The sequence below is a fragment of the Ursus americanus genome, chromosome 30, assembly GCF_024610735.1.
Source record: "Ursus americanus isolate L20-20 chromosome 30, mUrsAme1.1.p, whole genome shotgun sequence".
Classification (NCBI taxonomy): Eukaryota; Metazoa; Chordata; class Mammalia; order Carnivora; family Ursidae; genus Ursus; species Ursus americanus.
In genome coordinates this window covers 29,854,769-29,872,302 of record NC_142156.1, presented here as the reverse complement: position 1 = coordinate 29,872,302, position 17,534 = coordinate 29,854,769, and the positions used below count along the sequence as shown (strand labels likewise).

The following is a 17,534-nucleotide window of genomic DNA, read 5'->3' as shown; positions in this document are numbered from 1 at the left end:
CAGCATAGCTGAGGGAGGGGCCCTAACCTCCCAAGTTCCCTATTCTGCTCCTACCCTCCACCAGCCTGCCCTGGACAGGCCTCTGGCCCAGCCAGCCTGGTGATGTCCACAGCCTTAGGCCTTTCAGTGGCCGTTATCTCAAGCCCCTCCTTCAGCCCCCCCTTCCACTCTGACCACCTCCACCTGACTGAGGAAGAACACCATCTCTCCCTCCTCCTCAGGGAGCCTGTATGCAGCCTGTTCTCCAAGAAAAGGCAGGTGCCCTCTCCCCGCACAGGCCTTCCCAAGTCTGCAAAAGACAAGTTCATCTTTTTGCTGGGACCTGGATGCCCCCCTTTTTGTTCCATACCCTGGCCTGCCCACCTTTTCCCAATCCATGGTCTCTGGGATTGGGTCTGTGTCCCAGAGCACCGGCAACTCCTCTGCTTGGCAGGCCCCAGTTCTCTTCCTCACTGTCCCCTTTCGCCCTGTTACTCTCCCCATTGCTCCCCTCCCCCACTGCCCCTGCTCTATGCTGTCACCCCACTCTTCCTGATGCAGGAGCCCCCAAGCCGCCACCCCTGATGCCGCCTTCTGGACTTTTACCTCTGGTGATCCAACAGCCTTCTCAAGTAGAATTTCTCTCCCAAACTCCCCTTTCACCACTGGAGGAGGATTGCAGGGTCTCTCAGTCCTGGAGAACCCCCTCCTCCTCTCTCTGCCTTTGCCCCCACCTGCCTTTCCCTCCACATTCTATCAGAGCCCACTGCTGGGCCATTCTACCTTCCGCTGAGACACCCTTTGCCCAGGTCTCAGGTGCAGACCGAGTGGACCCATAGGCCTCTAGCATCCTGCTCTGGGGCCCTCTGCAGCCTTCGTGAGCCTGAGGAGCCAACATCACAGCCCGGCTCTACAAGGGATTCGCGTGTGGGAGCGGAGGCCGGCTTGCGGCCTCAATCGGCGGTCCTAGGTCCTCGGGCCGCCCTCCCCGGGCCGGTTCCGAGGCGCAGCGGGCCGGGGGAGCTTTGGGGCGTCGCGTTCTTGTCCCCCACCCCCTTTCCCGCCCCGGGCCTGGCCGTGCATTGAGCGCGCAGGGGTGACTTCTCTGTTGGGTGTCTGGAGAGGGAAGGGAAAGGCTCGGGGACAGGGGGATTCCTTGGGCGGGCCCCCCTCCCGCCTCGGCCCCTCCCTCTCCCAATGGTCCGCGGGCCTCCTCCAAGTTCGCCCCCAAGTTTGCAAGCGGCCGCGTGGAGGCGGGGGCCGCGCGGAGGGGCGGTGGCGCGGCCGGAGGGTGGGGTCTGGCGCGCGGGGCGGGCGCTGCCGCCTGGCCGGCCGCGGCTGGCCCGGGATCAGGGAGCCGATGTGGAATTTCCTGCCCGGCCCGGCGCCCCTCCTGCCGCCCCCCGCCCGGCCGCGCACTCCGCTTCCGGCCGCTCTCGCTGCGGCCGCACCCGCGCCCGCCCCGCGCCTGCCCCGCGCCGCATGGAGGGCGCAGGGCCCCGGGGGGCCGGGCCGGCGCGGCGCCGGCGAGCCAGGGGGCCGCCGTCGCCGCTGCTGCCGCCGCTGCTGCTGCTGCTGCTCTGGCTGCTGCCCGGCCCCGCGGCGCCCCAGGAGCTGAACCCGCGCGGCCGCAACGTGTGCCGCGCGCCCGGGTAGGAGCCCGGCCTGGCTGGGGGAGGGGGCCGAGGGGGACGCTAGGGGCCGAGGGGAGGGGGGCGTCCGGAACCTTCCTAAGCTAAACGCTCTAGTCCTTTCCGCCGCCCTCGCCGACGCCGACTCCTCTCCAGGCCGAGCCTGGGCGCCGGGCCACGACGGTGCATCCGAGGATACCCCAGACGCGAAGTCAGCCGAGGGGAGAACGGAGTGCAGTGGGCGCCCCGAGGGGTGACATACCGTGTCTGAGATTTCAGACCTCGAAAAAAGGAGTGCTTGGGCTGAATTGCGAAGGCGTAGGGAGAAGTCGGGGAAGGGCGTTCCAAGCCGATGGAAGGGCATTTGCAAAGGCCCCGGGCACGAGTGTGGCTCGAGTTTGGAGGGTGGGTGAGGGTCGAGTGGAGATGGAGCAGCGCTCCTGAGAGGTGGGAGCCGGTGGATCTTGACGCTGGCGCGACTCGGAAGGACGGATTTGTGTCTTAGAGGTAGGCGCGGGTGGGAAGAGGGTGGTGATGGAGGTGGGCACTGAGGAGCCTGCGCTCAAAGTGGACCAGAGGCAGGATTCGAAAGGACAATGACGTGCACTGGGGTCCGACGGATATGGAACTCCCGGGTGGGGATACTGAGTGCTCGGAGGGGCCGCGCAGACGTGGGACTCCACGAGGTGCCGGCTGGGGAAGCCAGCGTGGGACAGGCAGCGGGCAGGCCCGGCCGGAGAGCGGCCGGCCGAAGACCTTGCGCCGAGGGAAAAGAGCGGAGGACAGGACGCTAGGAGTGGGCGCAGGGGTCGGAGGACTTGGTCGGCCGGTCAGAGGCCACAGCGAGGTCAAGGGCATCTCCACCCGGGGCCAAGGAGCCGGCGTGTGGGGGTGCCTTGGCGCAAGCCGGGGGGGTGGGGAGGTGGCGCCGGGCGGGCGGTAAGCTGGAGAGGCGGCCCCAGGCTGCGTCCCGTCGGGGAGCCCTGAGCCGCAGGGCCCTGGGAGGCCGCGTCCGGGGGCTTGGCGGTCGCCGCAGACAAGGGGCTGCGAGGGGGCCGCGCGGGGTTTCCGAGCTCGGATCCCGAGGCACGCAGACCCCTCCCCACTGCGAGTCCCGCCTCCGGGGCGGGGGCCGGCCTGGCCCGCCATCTGCTTCACATCGACGCCGCCGCCGCCTCCCGGGCCTCCCCGGCCCCAGGAATGCAGTGGCAGTGGCGGGCGGGGCCGTGTCTGGAGAGGGGGAGGGCGCGATCGCTGCCGGCCCTGTCTCTCCGCCTCAGCTCTCCTTCCCCGATGGGGCTCCGTGCTGGGGGATCTGGTGGCAGGCTCGAGCTGTCGGGAGCCTGAACCCTTCGCTCCCCCGTCCCGTTGCCTGGGCACCTCCGCAAGAGGAGGCCTGTTTCAGTAGCCCAGACACCGGGTTTGGGTTTCCGGTCCTGGTGTCACTGCTCCCCACCTGTGCGGACCAGGACAAATCGCTTAACCTTTCTGGGACTGTCTCTGCCTCTGTCAAATGGGGTTGTTGGTAGTACCCCCCTCATGGAGGGGAGAGGGGATGATTGTGATGATGTGTGGAGCTGGTTTATGGGAAGGACAGCCACCTCTGGGCACTGCCCACCCAGGGTCTGGGCCATCTCCTTCATTACTGGTCCAAGGCTTCCACCAGGGGTTCCTCTTCCCCAGGGGCAGGAGAACTGGAAGGGGGGAGCATACACCCAGCCAGTAAAATCCCATGCACCTACTGTATGTGCCAGGCCTGTGGTTTGTGCTGCCATAGAGCGGCTGAGACAAATACCACTGTCCCTGCAGTGGCGGAGACTTACAGCAAGTCATCTGACACCTAGCAAGGTGTTCAGTTGGGGAGTGCTGTGTGCTTTAGGGTGATCTGGGGAGACCCACTGAGGGGTGATGAGTGGGCACGAGAGAAGGTGGAGCTGTTCGGTGTCTGGGGGCAAGCTCTAAGTGCAAAGGGCTTCTGGAAGCACAGAAAAGAGCCATAGGGGCTGGGCAGAGCCTGGGAGGGGGATGGTGGAGGAGAGGCCAAAGAATGAGGGTGGGCAGGCCATAGAGGGTCTGCCCCACTGCTCTGACGACCTGGGCTTTTTCTTTGAGGGCTGTGGGAATCCCCAGGGGCATTACACGGAGGAGGGGTGGGATCTGACCAGGTTTGGCTGCCAGGTGGGAGATAAACTTGGCTCAGGAGGGTAAAGGAGAAACCAGTTAGGAAGTCAGTCAGGAGAAACCGGGAAGAGTGAGGGAGGCTCTCGCAAGGCTGGGGCAGAGTAGGGAGAAGTGGCTCATCCCATCCGAGATCCAGTTTGGAAGGTAGAGCGGCGTGTTTCTCCATGAATCAGGTGTGTGCTGTCTGAATCATTGTAGAGCTGATGCCTCCGGGGTTTCAGGCTCCCAGCCTGGAAGGACAGCACTACCTGAGATGGGGAAGGCTTCGGCTGCGGCTGCGGGAGGCTAGGCATTCAGTCTGGGGAGGTGGGCCCCACTGGAGGGCTCCGAGGGTTTTCAGCATCTCGTCTAGCTCTCCCCGGGGAGCTGCCTGAGGGAGATGACAGAGGCAAGGAGGGGGGCAGAAACTGGAGGAGGGGTTTTGGGGGGGGTGCAGGAGGAGAGCAGGGAAGTATGGGAACCCCAGTGGTACGGTGGGCAGAGGAGCTCCAGGCTGGGTTGGAGAGAGAATGGGGACTTTGGCATAGGGAGTGAGCGGTTCTCCCGGGCTGCTTTGCTGCATTGGCATGGGCAGGTTCAAGATCACACAGTTTGAATCATGACGGTTTTGTTTGCAATGATTGTGATCTCTAGAGGGGGCAGCCCGAAGCAAGGCCTGCTTGCTAAGGGGCCTGGCCCCGCCTTTGGCCTGGCTCCCTAGGGTCTCGCTAACTTCTAGCTCAAGTGTGGGAACTGTCCTCTGCGCCAGGCCATTTTTCTCCTCATCTCACTTTTGCAAGCTCTTGAGAGGGTGGGCTTGCCACCCAGCCCGGCCTCGTCTGCCAGCCCTCCCAGAAGGAAAGGCAGCCTCCCACGGCCTCATCCTCATGTTCTTGCTGAACCCACGTGCGCTCCATCCTGCCCGGGATAGAGGGTGTTAGCTCTGCTGGGTGGGGCCTAGGTGCCAGCCATGCTGGGGGGGGGGGGGACCAGGGGAACTCAGGGGCTTCCTTGAACCGCAGGGCATGGGCTGGAGAGCAGTCTGCAGCCTTGGCTGAGCTCTTCGCTTGTGCCAAACGCTTGACATCTTGGCTTTCTTAATACCCCCTCCAGACCCGTGGGCCCCATTCTACAAATAAGGAGTCTGAAAGTCAGAGAGGTTAAGTTCTGTGCCCAAAGTCACACAGGCATCAAATCCAGCTTCGTGTGGCTATAAAACCAGACCCCCAACCACAGGGCCATGTGGCCAGGGCCACCCCAGCTGGCTATCTGGCAAGGCCGCCTATAGGAGGGACACCTGCAAAGGTCTGCACCCAGGGATCTAGGTTCAGAACTAGCGGGAAGGGCGGGAGGGTGATAGGCTGGCACATCTGGCTCTACCTGCAGATGGGCACCTACGAGTCCTGTGGCTGGGCTGGGTGGCTGGAAACAATGGTGGGGGCCAAGCCTGCTTTGTGTTCTCGGGCCTGGTTTCCTGTTTCATTTGTAGAAAAGAAGCTGGGTCCACCCCTTGCAGTTCGGGGTTTTATGGTTCCTGTTCCCAAGGTTCCTCCTCTTTGGCCTGAAGGACAATCAAACCCTTTGGGTTTGGGGGAGCCCATCCAGGGTGTGGTGATGCTCTGGGGTGGGGAATGGCCGGGGTGGGCACTTCCCAGCCAGTTCTACCCACCAGGGTCTCAGGCCTCTTTCCAACTTCCTTCCAACACCACATGCTGGTTCTGGATCAGACCCCTCTGAAGGAGCACCCTCCTTTTTCTCTGAAGTATGAATGGCTGCTGTGGGCCTTTAGGATCTGGGCGAAGTTCTAGGTCTGATGGGACCCACAAACCTGCAGCCTGAGTGTCTTTTCCTTCTCAGACTCCTTGGCTCCCCAAATGTGGGCACAGCCCATCTCAACCTTCACGCGCCCTCTCCGGTGGTATGCGTCACTCTGGCAGGGCCTCCAGACTTCTGTGCCCCAAGTTGGGGAGGCCGTACTACCCTGAAATGCAACAGGCCCAAGTTATTTCCCTCCTACTGAGGTAACCATGTACCTTGTAAAACCAAATAAAATTAAAACAAGATTTTTAAAACACATAAGTAGAGGCTGTAATATCTCCCCTCCTCGATTCCAAGTCTTGCCCTGGTGCTCTGGACCCCTCACGTTTTGCTTTCCTTGCTGCCGTGGAGGACTCGCCCCGGGGTGCCCTATCCCTCCACTGAGTGACACCTCTATCAGAGGCTGCACATCTGACAACTGGGTATCCAGGTGTGCGCATCGGGTCCCACCAGTCCCTGCTGTCCAGGACATGTCACATCTAGATCCTGACACCCATCTGGCCGCGCCCCCACAGCCTGCGATGCCGCTTTAAGCAGGTCCCAGAGATTCAAGGACCTCTCACCAGCCCCTTTTGGGATACCTGGGGTTCTTTTCTCAGGCCTAGTTGGGGAGGGGTGGTGTCACAGAGGAGTTAGGTGGAATGGGGAGGGGAGGGAAGGCCCCTCCTAGAGGGGACTGCGAAGTTCTTGGAGGTTAGATCCCTTGGTGGTCCGTCCTCTGCTGCCTCCCAGTGTCTGCTCCGCAGGGCTGGAGTCTGTGTCTCATTTGCTGGGAGTCTCCCGAACTTATATCGGTCCCTGGCATGTGGCAGGGCCTCCATAACCACCTCCTGTGGGTAGGGTGGAGGTTGCTGGGGAGCCCTAGCAAGCACAGAGCTTGGGGCTCAGGCTCAGGAGCCCTTTCTCTGCCTGCAGCTCCCAGGAGCCCACATGCTGTGCCGGATGGAGGCAGCAGGGCGACGAGTGTGGGGTCGGTGAGTGGGGCACCCTGGGGACCTGGGCAGTGGGCAGGGACACGGAAAGGAGGGGATAGTTTGGGGGCAGGTCACCCACAGCAGCTCAGGCGCGTCTTGTCCGCAGCGGTGTGCGAAGGCAACTCCACGTGCTCGGAGAATGAAGTGTGCGTGCGGCCGGGCGAGTGCCGCTGCCGCCATGGCTACTTCGGTGCCAACTGTGACACCAGTGAGCAAGGGTTGGGGGGGGGGGGCGCTGGGCAGTGGGGCAGGGCCCGTGAATGGGGAGGGATCTGATCCGGAGAGGGGATCCAGCATGGGGGAGGGTCCCCAAAGGCGGAGGGCGGGACGCTGGTAGGTTTGGGCTGGCTCCGGGCTCCCTCGCGAGCACCCTGGTCTGACAACCTCCGTGCCCGGCCCTGCAGAGTGCCCGCGCCAGTTCTGGGGCCCCGACTGCAAGGAGCTGTGTATCTGCCACCCGCATGGGCAGTGCGAGGACGTGACAGGCCAGTGTACGTGTCACGCGCGGCGCTGGGGCGCACGCTGCGAGCATGCGTGCCAGTGCCAGCATGGCGTGTGCCACCCGCGGAGCGGCGCGTGTCGCTGCGAGCCTGGCTGGTGGGGCGCGCAGTGCGCCAGCGCGTGTTACTGCAGCGCCACGTCGCGCTGTGACCCACAGACGGGCGCGTGCCTGTGCCACGCAGGCTGGTGGGGCCGCAGCTGCAACAATCAGTGCGCCTGCAACACGTCTCCGTGCGAGCAACAGAGCGGCCGCTGCCAGTGCCGCGAGCGCACGTTTGGCGCGCGCTGCGAGCGCTACTGCCAGTGCTTTCGCGGCCGCTGCCACCCTGTGGACGGCACGTGCGCCTGCGAGCCGGGCTACCGGGGCAAGTACTGCCGGGAGCCGTGCCCTGCCGGCTTCTACGGCCTGGGCTGCCGCCGCCGGTAAGCGCGGGCCCCTGACCTGGGAGGAGGGGAGCGGGGCGGGGCGCCGAAGGGGACGGGGGGGGGGGTGGGCGGAGCGGGGTGGGTGAGGCGGCTCTGGGCCCCGCCTAGCCTCCCGCCCCTTCCCCAGATGCGGCCAGTGCAAAGGCCAGCAGCCTTGCACGGTGGCCGAGGGCCGCTGCCTGACTTGCGAGCCCGGCTGGAACGGCACCAAGTGCGACCAGCCGTGCGCCACCGGCTTCTATGGCGAGGGCTGCGGCCACCGCTGCCCGCCCTGCCGCGACGGGCATGCCTGCAACCACGTCACTGGCAAGTGCACACGCTGCAACGCGGGCTGGATCGGCGACCGGTGAGCAAGCAGCCCAGGCCCAAATGTGTCCCAGGCACGCAGCCTCCTAGCCCCGCCAATCCCCTAATGCTCTCCGCGGAGGGCAGTATGGGCTTTGGGGTCATTTGCTCCCATTTCCGCTGACTCCCTCTCCTCCGCGTTCCAAGGTGCGAGACCAAGTGCAGCAACGGCACTTACGGCGAGGACTGTGCATTTGTGTGCGCCGACTGCGGCAGCGGCCACTGCGACTTCCAATCGGGGCGTTGCCTGTGCAGCCCGGGCGTCCACGGGCCCCAGTGAGTGCCGGAGACCCAAATGGGGTTAGCGGATACGTACATGTCACGGGGATCCAGCCAGACCCCAGGTGCTGCTAATGGTGGCCGACTAGATGAGACCCAGGCATGGCCCTTCAGCCTAGGTCCTCTTACCGCATCTAGGGAGTGCTGTCAGGCTCTTTGGGGGCAGTTTCCTGCCAAGGGTGAAGCGGGCTCTCAGAGCGGGATCTGGTAACCTGTTCAACCCGCGGTCAGTGGGTTTCTGAGGACTGCAGGGTTGAGGTGACCCCGAGCTAGTGCGGAGAGAGCAGAGACCTCCACTTAGAGCCAGGAGTTCTGTGGCAGCCCCTCTTCTCACCCACCCAAGAGTCAGCCCCAAAGGTGGACACTGAGGCCGAGTGGCCACAGGCCTTGTCCCCCAGATCCCATCCCGCTGGTTGTGCAACACGTTCATTTCCAAAACATTTATCATTCAGTGTATGCCCCACGGTGCTGGTGGGCATCAAACCCTAGAGGATGGAGATAGAGAACCCGCCTCTGGGACCGGGGCTGGCTGGCGGCAGGCGCGAGGGCGAGGGGCATCATGGAGGGCTGCCGTGGTCCTTCCTGACCCCGTGCCCCCGCAGCTGTAACCTGACGTGCCCGCCTGGGCTCCACGGTGTGGACTGCGCCCATGCCTGCAGCTGCCACGAGGACTCGTGCGATCCTGTCACTGGTGCCTGTCGCCTGGGTAAGTCGTTGAGGGGGCTTCCTGTTGAAGGGGATGCCAGGGGTGCCGGCACCCTCGCTGACCCCTGTGCCTTCCCACAGAGACCAACCAGCGCAAGGGCGTGATGGGCGCGGGTGCGTTGCTTGCTCTGCTCCTCGGCCTGCTGCTCTCGCTGCTCGGCTGCTGCTGCGCCTGCCGCGGCAAGGACCCGGCGCGCCGGTGAGGCCCGACGCGGTCCGGCTGTCCTGGGTTCAGGCCGCACCCGGTCTGCTGCGCTGCGCGCCCTTCCCCAGGCTGGGGCCCAGGCCCCCGCCCCGCCACGGGGTGTGGGACTGCCTATCTTTAGCTCAGGCCCCGCCCTTCCTGAGTCAGGGCTCCCGGGGAGATCCAACTGTCCCATCCAGGCCCCGCCCCTTTACTCAGGCCCCGCCCCCGCAGGGAGCTCACGCTCGGGAGGAAGAAGGCGCCGCAGCGATTGTGCGGTCGCTTTAGCCGCATCAGCATGAAGCTGCCTCGGATTCCGCTCCGGAGGCAGAAGCTGCCGAAGGTCGTAGGTAAGGATATCGGCCCGGGGTCTCTGGGGGATCACCTCCCGATGCAGGAAATACGGGGCCTTGAGTGTTGTTGTGGGTGGGCTGGGGAGGGACGCAAAGAGGGGCTTCTGATACCGGCGAGCCCGGGGAGGAAGCCTGGAGTCCTAGGTGTGCAGGCAGGTATGAGGGCGTGTGTGGGAGGTTTGGGCCATGTTGCGGTGCGTGGGAGTGATTGCATCTGGAGTGTGTGGACATCCTGGTGGGCAGGACCCTTACGATCTGTAGGAGTGCAGTGTAAGTCCTGGTGGGTAGCCGCAGGTGAACGCGGGCTGGGGAATGGTGGTGGTGGTAGGTGGGACCTGTGCATGGCAACCCAGCAACAAGGAGCGCCCCCCACCCGCCGGGATCCCCTGCAGTGCTCTGGGTCATTTCTGGAAGGTGGGCAGGCTGGGATGGGACCCAGATGGGAGGGAGGTGCTTCTCTCCGTCTGTCTGCACTGATCCACACCAGGAGTGTGGACTCTCCCTCTTTGCCACTTGTTTCTGAAGATGAAGGGCGGGGAGACTCATCTTCTGGGAGGTAAAGATGGAGATAGCTGGAGCCCTGGGTGGCTCAGTCAGTTAAGCGTCTGCCTTCCGTTCAGGTCATGATCCTGGGTCTCTGCTCAGCAGGGAGCGTGTTTCTCTGTCTCCCTCTGCCTGCTGCTTCCCCTGCTTGTGCTCTCTCTCTCTCTGTCAAATAAATAAATAAAATCTTAAAAAAAAAAAAGATGGAGACAGCTGATAAAACCCCTTGTGCCCCACTCAGCAGAGTGGGATCTCTGGACACGAGTGTGGGGGCTGGACCCCACATCCCAACTATGAAGGGGGGACAGGCCAGCCAGCCTCTGAGATTCCCCCATTGTGGGATCTGCATTCATGGAGGCCGAGGCCTGGGGGTTCAGCCTGCTGAGACGGGCTGAGCCAAAGGGTGGCCTTGCCACTGCACATTTGGGCTGAAAAAGCACTTCAAGGCTCCCTGGGTCCCACAAGGGAGGGTCTGAACATGGCTTGGAGGCCCTGATGGCCTGGCCTAGCCAAGGGTTCTCTCTGGCTCTCTTTTTCCAGTACTTCACCCCATCCTTGTTCAGCTTCCTGGCTGCACACACTGGCCTTGCACCTTTGACTACCTTGTTCCCCCTTCTCTCTGTTTACCAGTTCACCTCTACTGAAACTCCCATCCTGGTCTAGTGTCACTCTGCCTGTTGAATTAATTGCCTGTTCCACCCACAGTCTTAGGGTAGGGCTGGTCTTGGTTACTCCATCATTTGTTGCAGAGGGCTAGTGGGGGCACAGGCCAGGGCAGGGTGGGGGCCCCTGGCAGCTGTGCCTCCCTCCTTCTCCAGTGGCCCATCACGACCTGGATAACACACTCAACTGTAGCTTCTTGGAGCCACCGTCCGGGCTGGAGCAGCCCTCGCCATCATGGTCCTCCCGGGCTTCCTTCTCCTCCTTTGACACCACTGATGAGGGCCCCGTGTACTGTGTACCCCACGAGGGTGAGTAGGGCTCTGCTTGGGCCTCCCTGCAGGCAAGTGAAATGTTCCAGTTGAAAAGAGCTCTGTGCTCCAAGGGACAGGCAGCATGGGGAGGAAGGGTGTGGTGGTGCTCTTAACTGGGGTTGGACACAGAGCTGAGGCTATGGAGTGGGGTTCTGTGCTGCTTAGAGCTGGACTGGGGTAAGGTCTGGGGAGATGGGTGGGCTGTCCTGTCTCTAGCCACAGTCGATTCACTTCTTGGGGAGACCATTCACAGAGAAGGTTCTGGGCCTGGGTAGGAGATGGCAGAGGAGGTAGGAGCTGATGGCCTACGGGATATGGGGCACACTTTTGCCTGAAGTTTTGGCCCACAGACATCTGGAAGGAGCCTGACTGGCTGGTTTTCTGGCCTTGGCCTCTCTCCTCCCCTGGCTATCCCCCCTGGGGCACCTTGGGCAGGTGACTAACCTCTCTGAGCCTTAGAAGCCTTATCTCTTAATGAGGATTAACGAATCCCTTTGGAGGTGTCCCAGGGTCATATCTGATGATGTGCCCCCCCCCCGTTGGTGATGTGGTGGGGTAGGGGTGCAAGGCCAGGTCAAGGTTGGGGCTTCAGTCCCAGGAATGTTGCCCCTCACCCCCCCCAGCACTGGGCAGCACAGCCTGGGGGCTCAGAACTAAGTTTGTGGTTGGTGTTGTGATTTCTCCAGGCATGTCTAGATGCCAGGGCGACTGAGCATCAGCTGGGGCGGGGAAGAGGAGGAGGAAGGTGAGGGTTTTGCCTGAGGGCTGGACAGCCGATCTCCCTGTGGAGGCCGTGACAGTCAGCTCTTTTTGCCTTGTCAGAGACCGCAACCGAGAGCCGGGATGCGGAGCCCCCCACCTCCCCTACAGAGGCGCTGCCGTCATCCCCCGGGCCGGTGACCACTCCGGCGACGGCAGAGGAGGCGACGCCCCTCCCCGTGTCCTCTGACAGTGAGCGGTCGGCGTCGAGCGTGGAGGGGCCTGGCGGGGCGCTGTATGCGCGCGTGGCCCGGCGCGAGGCCCGGCCGGCCCGGGCCCGGGGTGAGGCTGGGGGCCTGTCGCTTTCGCCATCTCCCGAGCGCAGGAAGCCGCCTCCACCCGACCCTGCCACCAAGCCCAAGGTGTCCTGGATCCACGGCAAGCACGGCGCCGCTGCCGCTGCCCGTGCGCCGTCACCGCCACTCTCGGGACCCGACGCCGCGCCCAGTCCCAGCAAGAGGAAACGGACGCCCAGCGGCACGTCGGCGCGGCCGGAGGAGCCCGGCAGCCCCCGGGCCCGCGACCCGACGCCGAGGCCCCCGGGGCTGGCGGAGGAGGGGCCAGCCCTCGCCTCCCCCTCGCCGCCTAGGGCTCGGGCGCGGGGTCGCGGCCCTGGCCTCTCGGAGCCCACGGACGCTGGCGGTCCCCCGCGCAGCGCGCCCGAGGCCGCCTCCATGCTGGCCGCGGAGCTGCGCGACAAGACTCGCAGCCTGGGCCGCGCCGAAGGGGCTCCAGGTGCGCAGGGCCCGCGAGAGAAGCCGGCGCCGCCGCAGAAGGCCAAGCGCTCGGTGCTGCCCGCCTCGCCGGCCCGCGCGTCCCCTGCGCCCGAGGCCCCGGGGCCCGAGAAGGTGGCGGCCGGAGCGCCCGCGCCCGACACCCCACGGAAGAAGACCCCCATCCAGAAGCCGCCTCGCAAGAAGAGCCGGGAAGCGGCGGGCGAGCTGGGCAGGGCGGGCGCGCCCACCCTGTAGCAGGCGGTGGCCCGGCCGTGCCCGCAGGTTCCCCAGGCTTAGCAGCGCTGCTTGCCACCCCACGTTCCGCGCCCGCCCGACATGCCCCGCGGCGGCCGGGCCACGGCGGGCTCCCGGGACCTCGGCCCGGGGCAGCCAGGCGGGAGGCTGCGTCTCATTGGCTCAGGCTCCAGCAGCGGCTCCTTGATTGGAGCCCTGATCTCGGGTGGGAAGACCCCATTCCATTGGTCGAGGCCTGACAGGCGCTTAGCAGGCGACTCCCTTCCCATTGGCCGAGGGCTCCGACCAGCCAGGGTCTCAAAGGCCGAGAGACCACCTCTTACTGGCCCAGGGTGCACTTGGCTGGGGTACCTCCTCATTAGTTGAGGCCAGAAGCACTTGTGTCTCGGCTGCCTCTCATTGGCCAGGGCCTGGCGCCTCTGGCTAGAGGCTTCTTTCCTTGACTGTAGCCGAAGGCTACTTCCACTGGCCAGGCCCCAGGGCATCTGGTTGACTGGAGCCTGGGGAGGAGGGCTGGTCTCTACTCCTCAGGGGGCTCAGCGTCCCCTGGGCCCGGCCTGTCTCCCCCCCTTCCCCTCCGTGCGCCCCCAGCCCCAGCCCCACTAGCCCTGGCCCCTCCGCTGTCGAGCTGGTTTTGATGGCCTCCCCCCACCCCCCATGCCGCGGGAATCCGAGGGGCGACTCCAGTGGTCTGAGGAGATGTATTTATAGGCCCCCGGCAGGGCTGCTCCCCCCCCATCCGGGTGCCCCAGGATGGGCTCCTCCCGGCAGGGGCTTGGCCAAAGCTTTCTTAATAAAGTGCCTTTTTTTCCTCCTGTGCTTTGTTTGCTTCCTATCTGCGCTTCCTCGTGCAAAGATCTTCCCTCAAAGAATTCTTGTGACCTCTTCCAGCCTGCACTCACGCCCAAGATTCCTCTACCTAAGTGGAGCCTGGAAGCCCAGGTGTGGGTCTCTTGGGGCCAAGTTGGAAGTGGGTTGTGTCCATTGGGGCATCATTTATTTATCAAGTTTTTTGGGCACCCACCTTGGCCCACGCCATGTTCGACTGGATGAACGATGGGCCAGAACAGATAGGGAGGAGCCCCTTGGCTACAGGGAGCTTGCGCCTGGGGCTGCTTCTGACCTGTGCTGCTCCCACGGGCCACTGCTGTTACACTTGGGGGCTCTGAGCTGTTTGGTGTGGCTGGGCAGGTCAGAGGCTGGGGCCGGGGGGCAGTGGGCCACAGGCACAGCTCCAGCTGGGCCTCGTCAGGCACAAACAAGATGGTCTGGCCCTGCACAGAGCCCCGCTGTCTGCCTCAATGGGCTCCTTGTCCTCCGCCGGAAACTTCCACCCGCCCTCCCCGCCAGGCTAAGAGAGGCGGGGGAGAGGGACGGGAGCGTGCCTGGCCCAGAGCCCTGGCTGGCCTTGCAGGCAGTCCCTGCTCTGGCCCAGCCTTCTATCTGTGACCATTTGCCACCCCCCGCCCCAGCCCCAGTGTCTTCACTGCTTCTGGCCCTCTGGCAGGCCTCCCAAGTGACCTTCCTGGGCTACAAAGCCTTACCTTTCTAGGGTACCCACTGGCCTCTGTCCATCCGGGTTCCTCCCATCCCCTGCCTCTGCCCAGCAGGTCTCTTTCCATCTTGATGCCCACAGTTTTGATCAGGAGTCTGCCAAGATCCTCCAATTGTCTCCCCAGCCCCACCCTGCAGCCCCCAGCGTAGCATAGGGTCTAACCGACACTGGCAGCTCAGGGATCTCTCCTGGCAAGTCTCATGCCTCCTGGCCAGATACCACACTGGGTCAATCTCAGTGACCCATACAGAGGCTCGGCCACCTGAGTGGAGATGGCCTCATGCCATGGACGGGACATCTGATGTGGCTTGCATGGACATCGTCCCGGCATTTGGCCTGGTCAGGCAGCACGTGGAATACAGGCTTCCCTCTGGCCAGCCGGGCACCCTCCCAGCCGTGGCCCTGAGGCTGGCCGCCTTGGATGCTTTCGGGCACCAGGCCATGCTGGCTGCTGGGGTTGAGGACACAGGCTTAAAGTTGGCCAGGAGGGGCAGATGCCCAGCTGAGCCCAGAAAAGGCAGGGTAGTGACTGAGGGTGGTCGGGGCGGGCAGTTCAGTGGTTGAGGTGACGGTCTTGCTCTGCACCCCACACCCCCAGAGAGGCCCACATTAACACTTGCCGACCCCCAAGCCTTAGCTCTAGCTCTCCCCCTCCCCGCAGTCTGGGTCAGCATGGTGTGGGGCAACCAGAGTGGTCGCATAGACGGGGCCTTTCCTAGGGCCGCTGCTCTCCCTGCCCTGGGAACCCTCCAGGTGCCCAAGACCCTGACCTTCGGGAGCCCCTTTGAGTGGGTGTCTCACAGAGCAGGGGCACCTCCCGTACTTCCAGCAGCCAGCCTCTACCGCCTGTTCCCACTGCGGGCAGGATGCTGTGGCCTGGGGGCCAGGCAGGAACCAGGCCAAGAAACCCCCCAGGATGATCCGGGTAGCCGCCCGGGGAGGGAGCTGCCAGGACCCCTCAACAACCCTCGTCCCGGCCCGACAGCCGGTTCCTCCCCACCCCCTCGGGCCTGCGGCGGTGCCAACTTCCAGGGAAGGCGCCACAGAAGGGAACCGCGGCTGCTGGAACCTCCGTTGCCATGGGGATGGGGACCACAGGACCCACATCTGGTAGCGATTGAGGAGGAAAAATTATGAGTCGTGGAAAATGCAAATATTTTTTGTAGCACAGAGCACAAAGGAGCGGGAGGAATGTGGGTCTGGAGAAGGCCTGAGCCAGGCCGGGTTTCACATGGGGACGCAGCTCACATCACAGAGAGTCAGAGCGACACACACGCACCCCGCCACACACACAGAAACATGGAGCCCAGCATCCTACAACACGCAGGCTGCCACACACATGGTGCACGGAGAGAGCTCCACACTCACGTCACACAGGCGGAGCCACGCACGCACCCCGCCGCGCACGCAGACGCACAAAGACGGTCACCTGGAGCAACACACACCCCACCGCACACACACCAACCCTGAGACAGACACGCGCTGTGACATACACACACACACACACACACACACACACACACACACTCTACCTGACAGAAAGAGGCACTCTCTCTCCAACACAAACACGCAACTCAGCACGCATGGACACGCTGAGACAGAAACATAGCCGGCAACACTGCAACCGGCCCCAGGCACACACCGCCGCAGCCACACACACAGCCAGCCGCAGGAAGACGGCGAGCACACGCAGCCCGGAAGTCACACACATGACGTCCAGCCGACGCGCAGAAGCAGAGAGAGACTCAGCCCACAACCTGCACCACCAGCCCCAGGAGCCGAGGCGGATACTCCCTGCAGCTCGCACACATCCTCGCCACAAAGAAACCGCGAGACACACAACCCTGCAACGCAGGAACTCCCGCCACCAAGTGTCGGAAGCCCAGAGAGACACACACACCGCCAGAGCCACAGAGGCACCGCGAGCCGCTCACGCTGCCATCGTGTACACCCTCCACCGGGGATGCCCAGAGGGACACCCGCCAACACACACACACACACACACACACACACACACACACACACATTCCACCAGATTCACAGAACCAATGAGACGTACACCTGATAAACACGCGCCTCACCTGACACAGGCCCACGTGGAGACAGACACACAGGACACACACCCCCTGCAGCATGCAAAACACAGGAATGGACAGAGAGCCTCCAACAGCCCTGCAGAGCCCACCAGCCCCGGCCAGATGCCGAGGTGGTCCCTCACGCTAACACACACGCACACTCCTCTGGAAACACAGATACGAGACCCGCTCACACCCTGCACACACACAAGCACACAACCGGGCACACAGAGCATTAGGACAGGCTGACGGAATTTCTCCGGGCCCTGTGCTCCAGAAAAGCATGGATTTTGAGAATGCCCATCCTTCTGTGCTCCAAGAAATGGCTAACTCTAAAAGACCACCTCATACACGCAAACCCCCCTCCACTCTTCATGACTCCCTGGTCTACCCGCTTCTAGAAAAACCCAAGCCCCATCCTTGCTGAGTGGACTTTTCCCATCAGTGAACTTTCTTCTCGTTGCTATAGCCTGAATGAAATCATCTACCTCATGGTCCGTGACATTCCCCCTCCCCCCCCGCTGTTCTGGTGCCCTGGCTGGTGCGGACTGGACCGATCTTAGGACCCCTCGTGTGCCGCTGCGGACTAGCTGTCCGGGCCCCACAGGACTCCCGCTCTGGGCCTGTGCTCTCTGGGCTTGGGTCCATTGGAAGCATGCCAAGAATTTGCTGTTGATTCTTTCTGAGGACTCCGTTGACTTTTGGTGCCAGATTCTTCTGGTTTCATGGTCTGACCAGTTGGTTTTGTTTCTGTTACCCTTTCCTGTTTGTCTATTTTTTTGGAGCTTAAATCAATTAAGAGTTCGTACCCACTGGGAAGATGGTTTAGAGATGTGGCCAATAACAGATGGAAAGAGTGGTCTTGAAGGTTTTCTTACGAGTGGTCAGAGAGGCTGAGATAGGAAGGGGTAAGCAAGCAGGGGCCTGTGACGCACCCAGCAGCCAGCACGCTCTTGGGAGGCTCACCCACATGCTTGGCAATGCCTCGAGAGAGGGCAGTGGTGTACGGGGTGGGGCGAGGAAAGCAGAGGCCTGGCGGCAAAGCAAGAGTTGAAAAGCAGGTGAAGGTGTCATCGGAGGTCAGGGCCCACGCAGAGGAGAGGAGGGAGGGGAGGAAGAGCATCTAGGTGGAGGAGACATCTGCTGGGGCACAGTGGGGCACGGATGGGGCACCTGGGGTCATTATCAGGGACAATCCCTCTTTGGGTGAGGTCAATGGAGGATGAGCCCAGCTGCAGGGCTGAGGTCACCTGGTTTAGTCAAGAAGTTGGTTAGTTTCACTACAGTTAATATGTGGAAACA

The 17,534-nt window shown here is 63.3% G+C and overlaps 1 protein-coding gene across 3 annotated transcripts; it reads left to right on the top strand.

Moving 5' to 3' along the window:
* Positions 1 to 1,399: 1,399 nt before the first annotated feature.
* Positions 1,400 to 13,417, top strand: SCARF2 (scavenger receptor class F member 2). 3 transcript variants are annotated; one of them, XM_087857521.1, is made up of 11 exons: positions 1,400 to 1,631; positions 6,504 to 6,562; positions 6,669 to 6,770; positions 6,967 to 7,486; positions 7,617 to 7,835; positions 7,982 to 8,110; positions 8,716 to 8,819; positions 8,900 to 9,017; positions 9,222 to 9,352; positions 10,717 to 10,869; positions 11,695 to 13,417. In XM_087857521.1, the coding sequence occupies exons 1-11, from the start codon at positions 1,462 to 1,464 to the stop codon at positions 12,600 to 12,602; spliced, it is 2,613 nt and encodes an 870-aa protein (XP_087713647.1). In that variant the 5' UTR covers positions 1,400 to 1,461; the 3' UTR covers positions 12,603 to 13,417. The 3 variants fall into 3 exon arrangements, with proteins under 3 accessions (XP_087713647.1, XP_045671126.2, XP_087713648.1); XM_045815170.2 differs by having other exon boundaries at positions 1,446 to 1,631; positions 9,237 to 9,352; XM_087857522.1 differs by lacking the exon at positions 1,400 to 1,631 and adding an exon at positions 4,782 to 5,791.
* The last annotated feature ends 4,117 nt before the right edge of the window (positions 13,418 to 17,534 follow it).

What these genes read in the sequence shown, in the direction of transcription:
- SCARF2 (XM_087857521.1), top strand. Translation starts at nt 1,462, where the DNA reads ATGGAGGGCGCAGGGCCCCGGGGGGCCGGGCCGGCGCGGCGCCGGCGA. An exon ending in GGGCGACGAGTGTGGGGTCG is followed by an intron (nt 6,563 to 6,668) that starts GTGAGTGGGGCA and finishes TCTTGTCCGCAG; the next exon opens with CGGTGTGCGAAGGCAACTCC. An exon ending in GAAGCTGCCGAAGGTCGTAG is followed by an intron (nt 9,353 to 10,716) that starts GTAAGGATATCG and finishes CTCCTTCTCCAG; the next exon opens with TGGCCCATCACGACCTGGAT.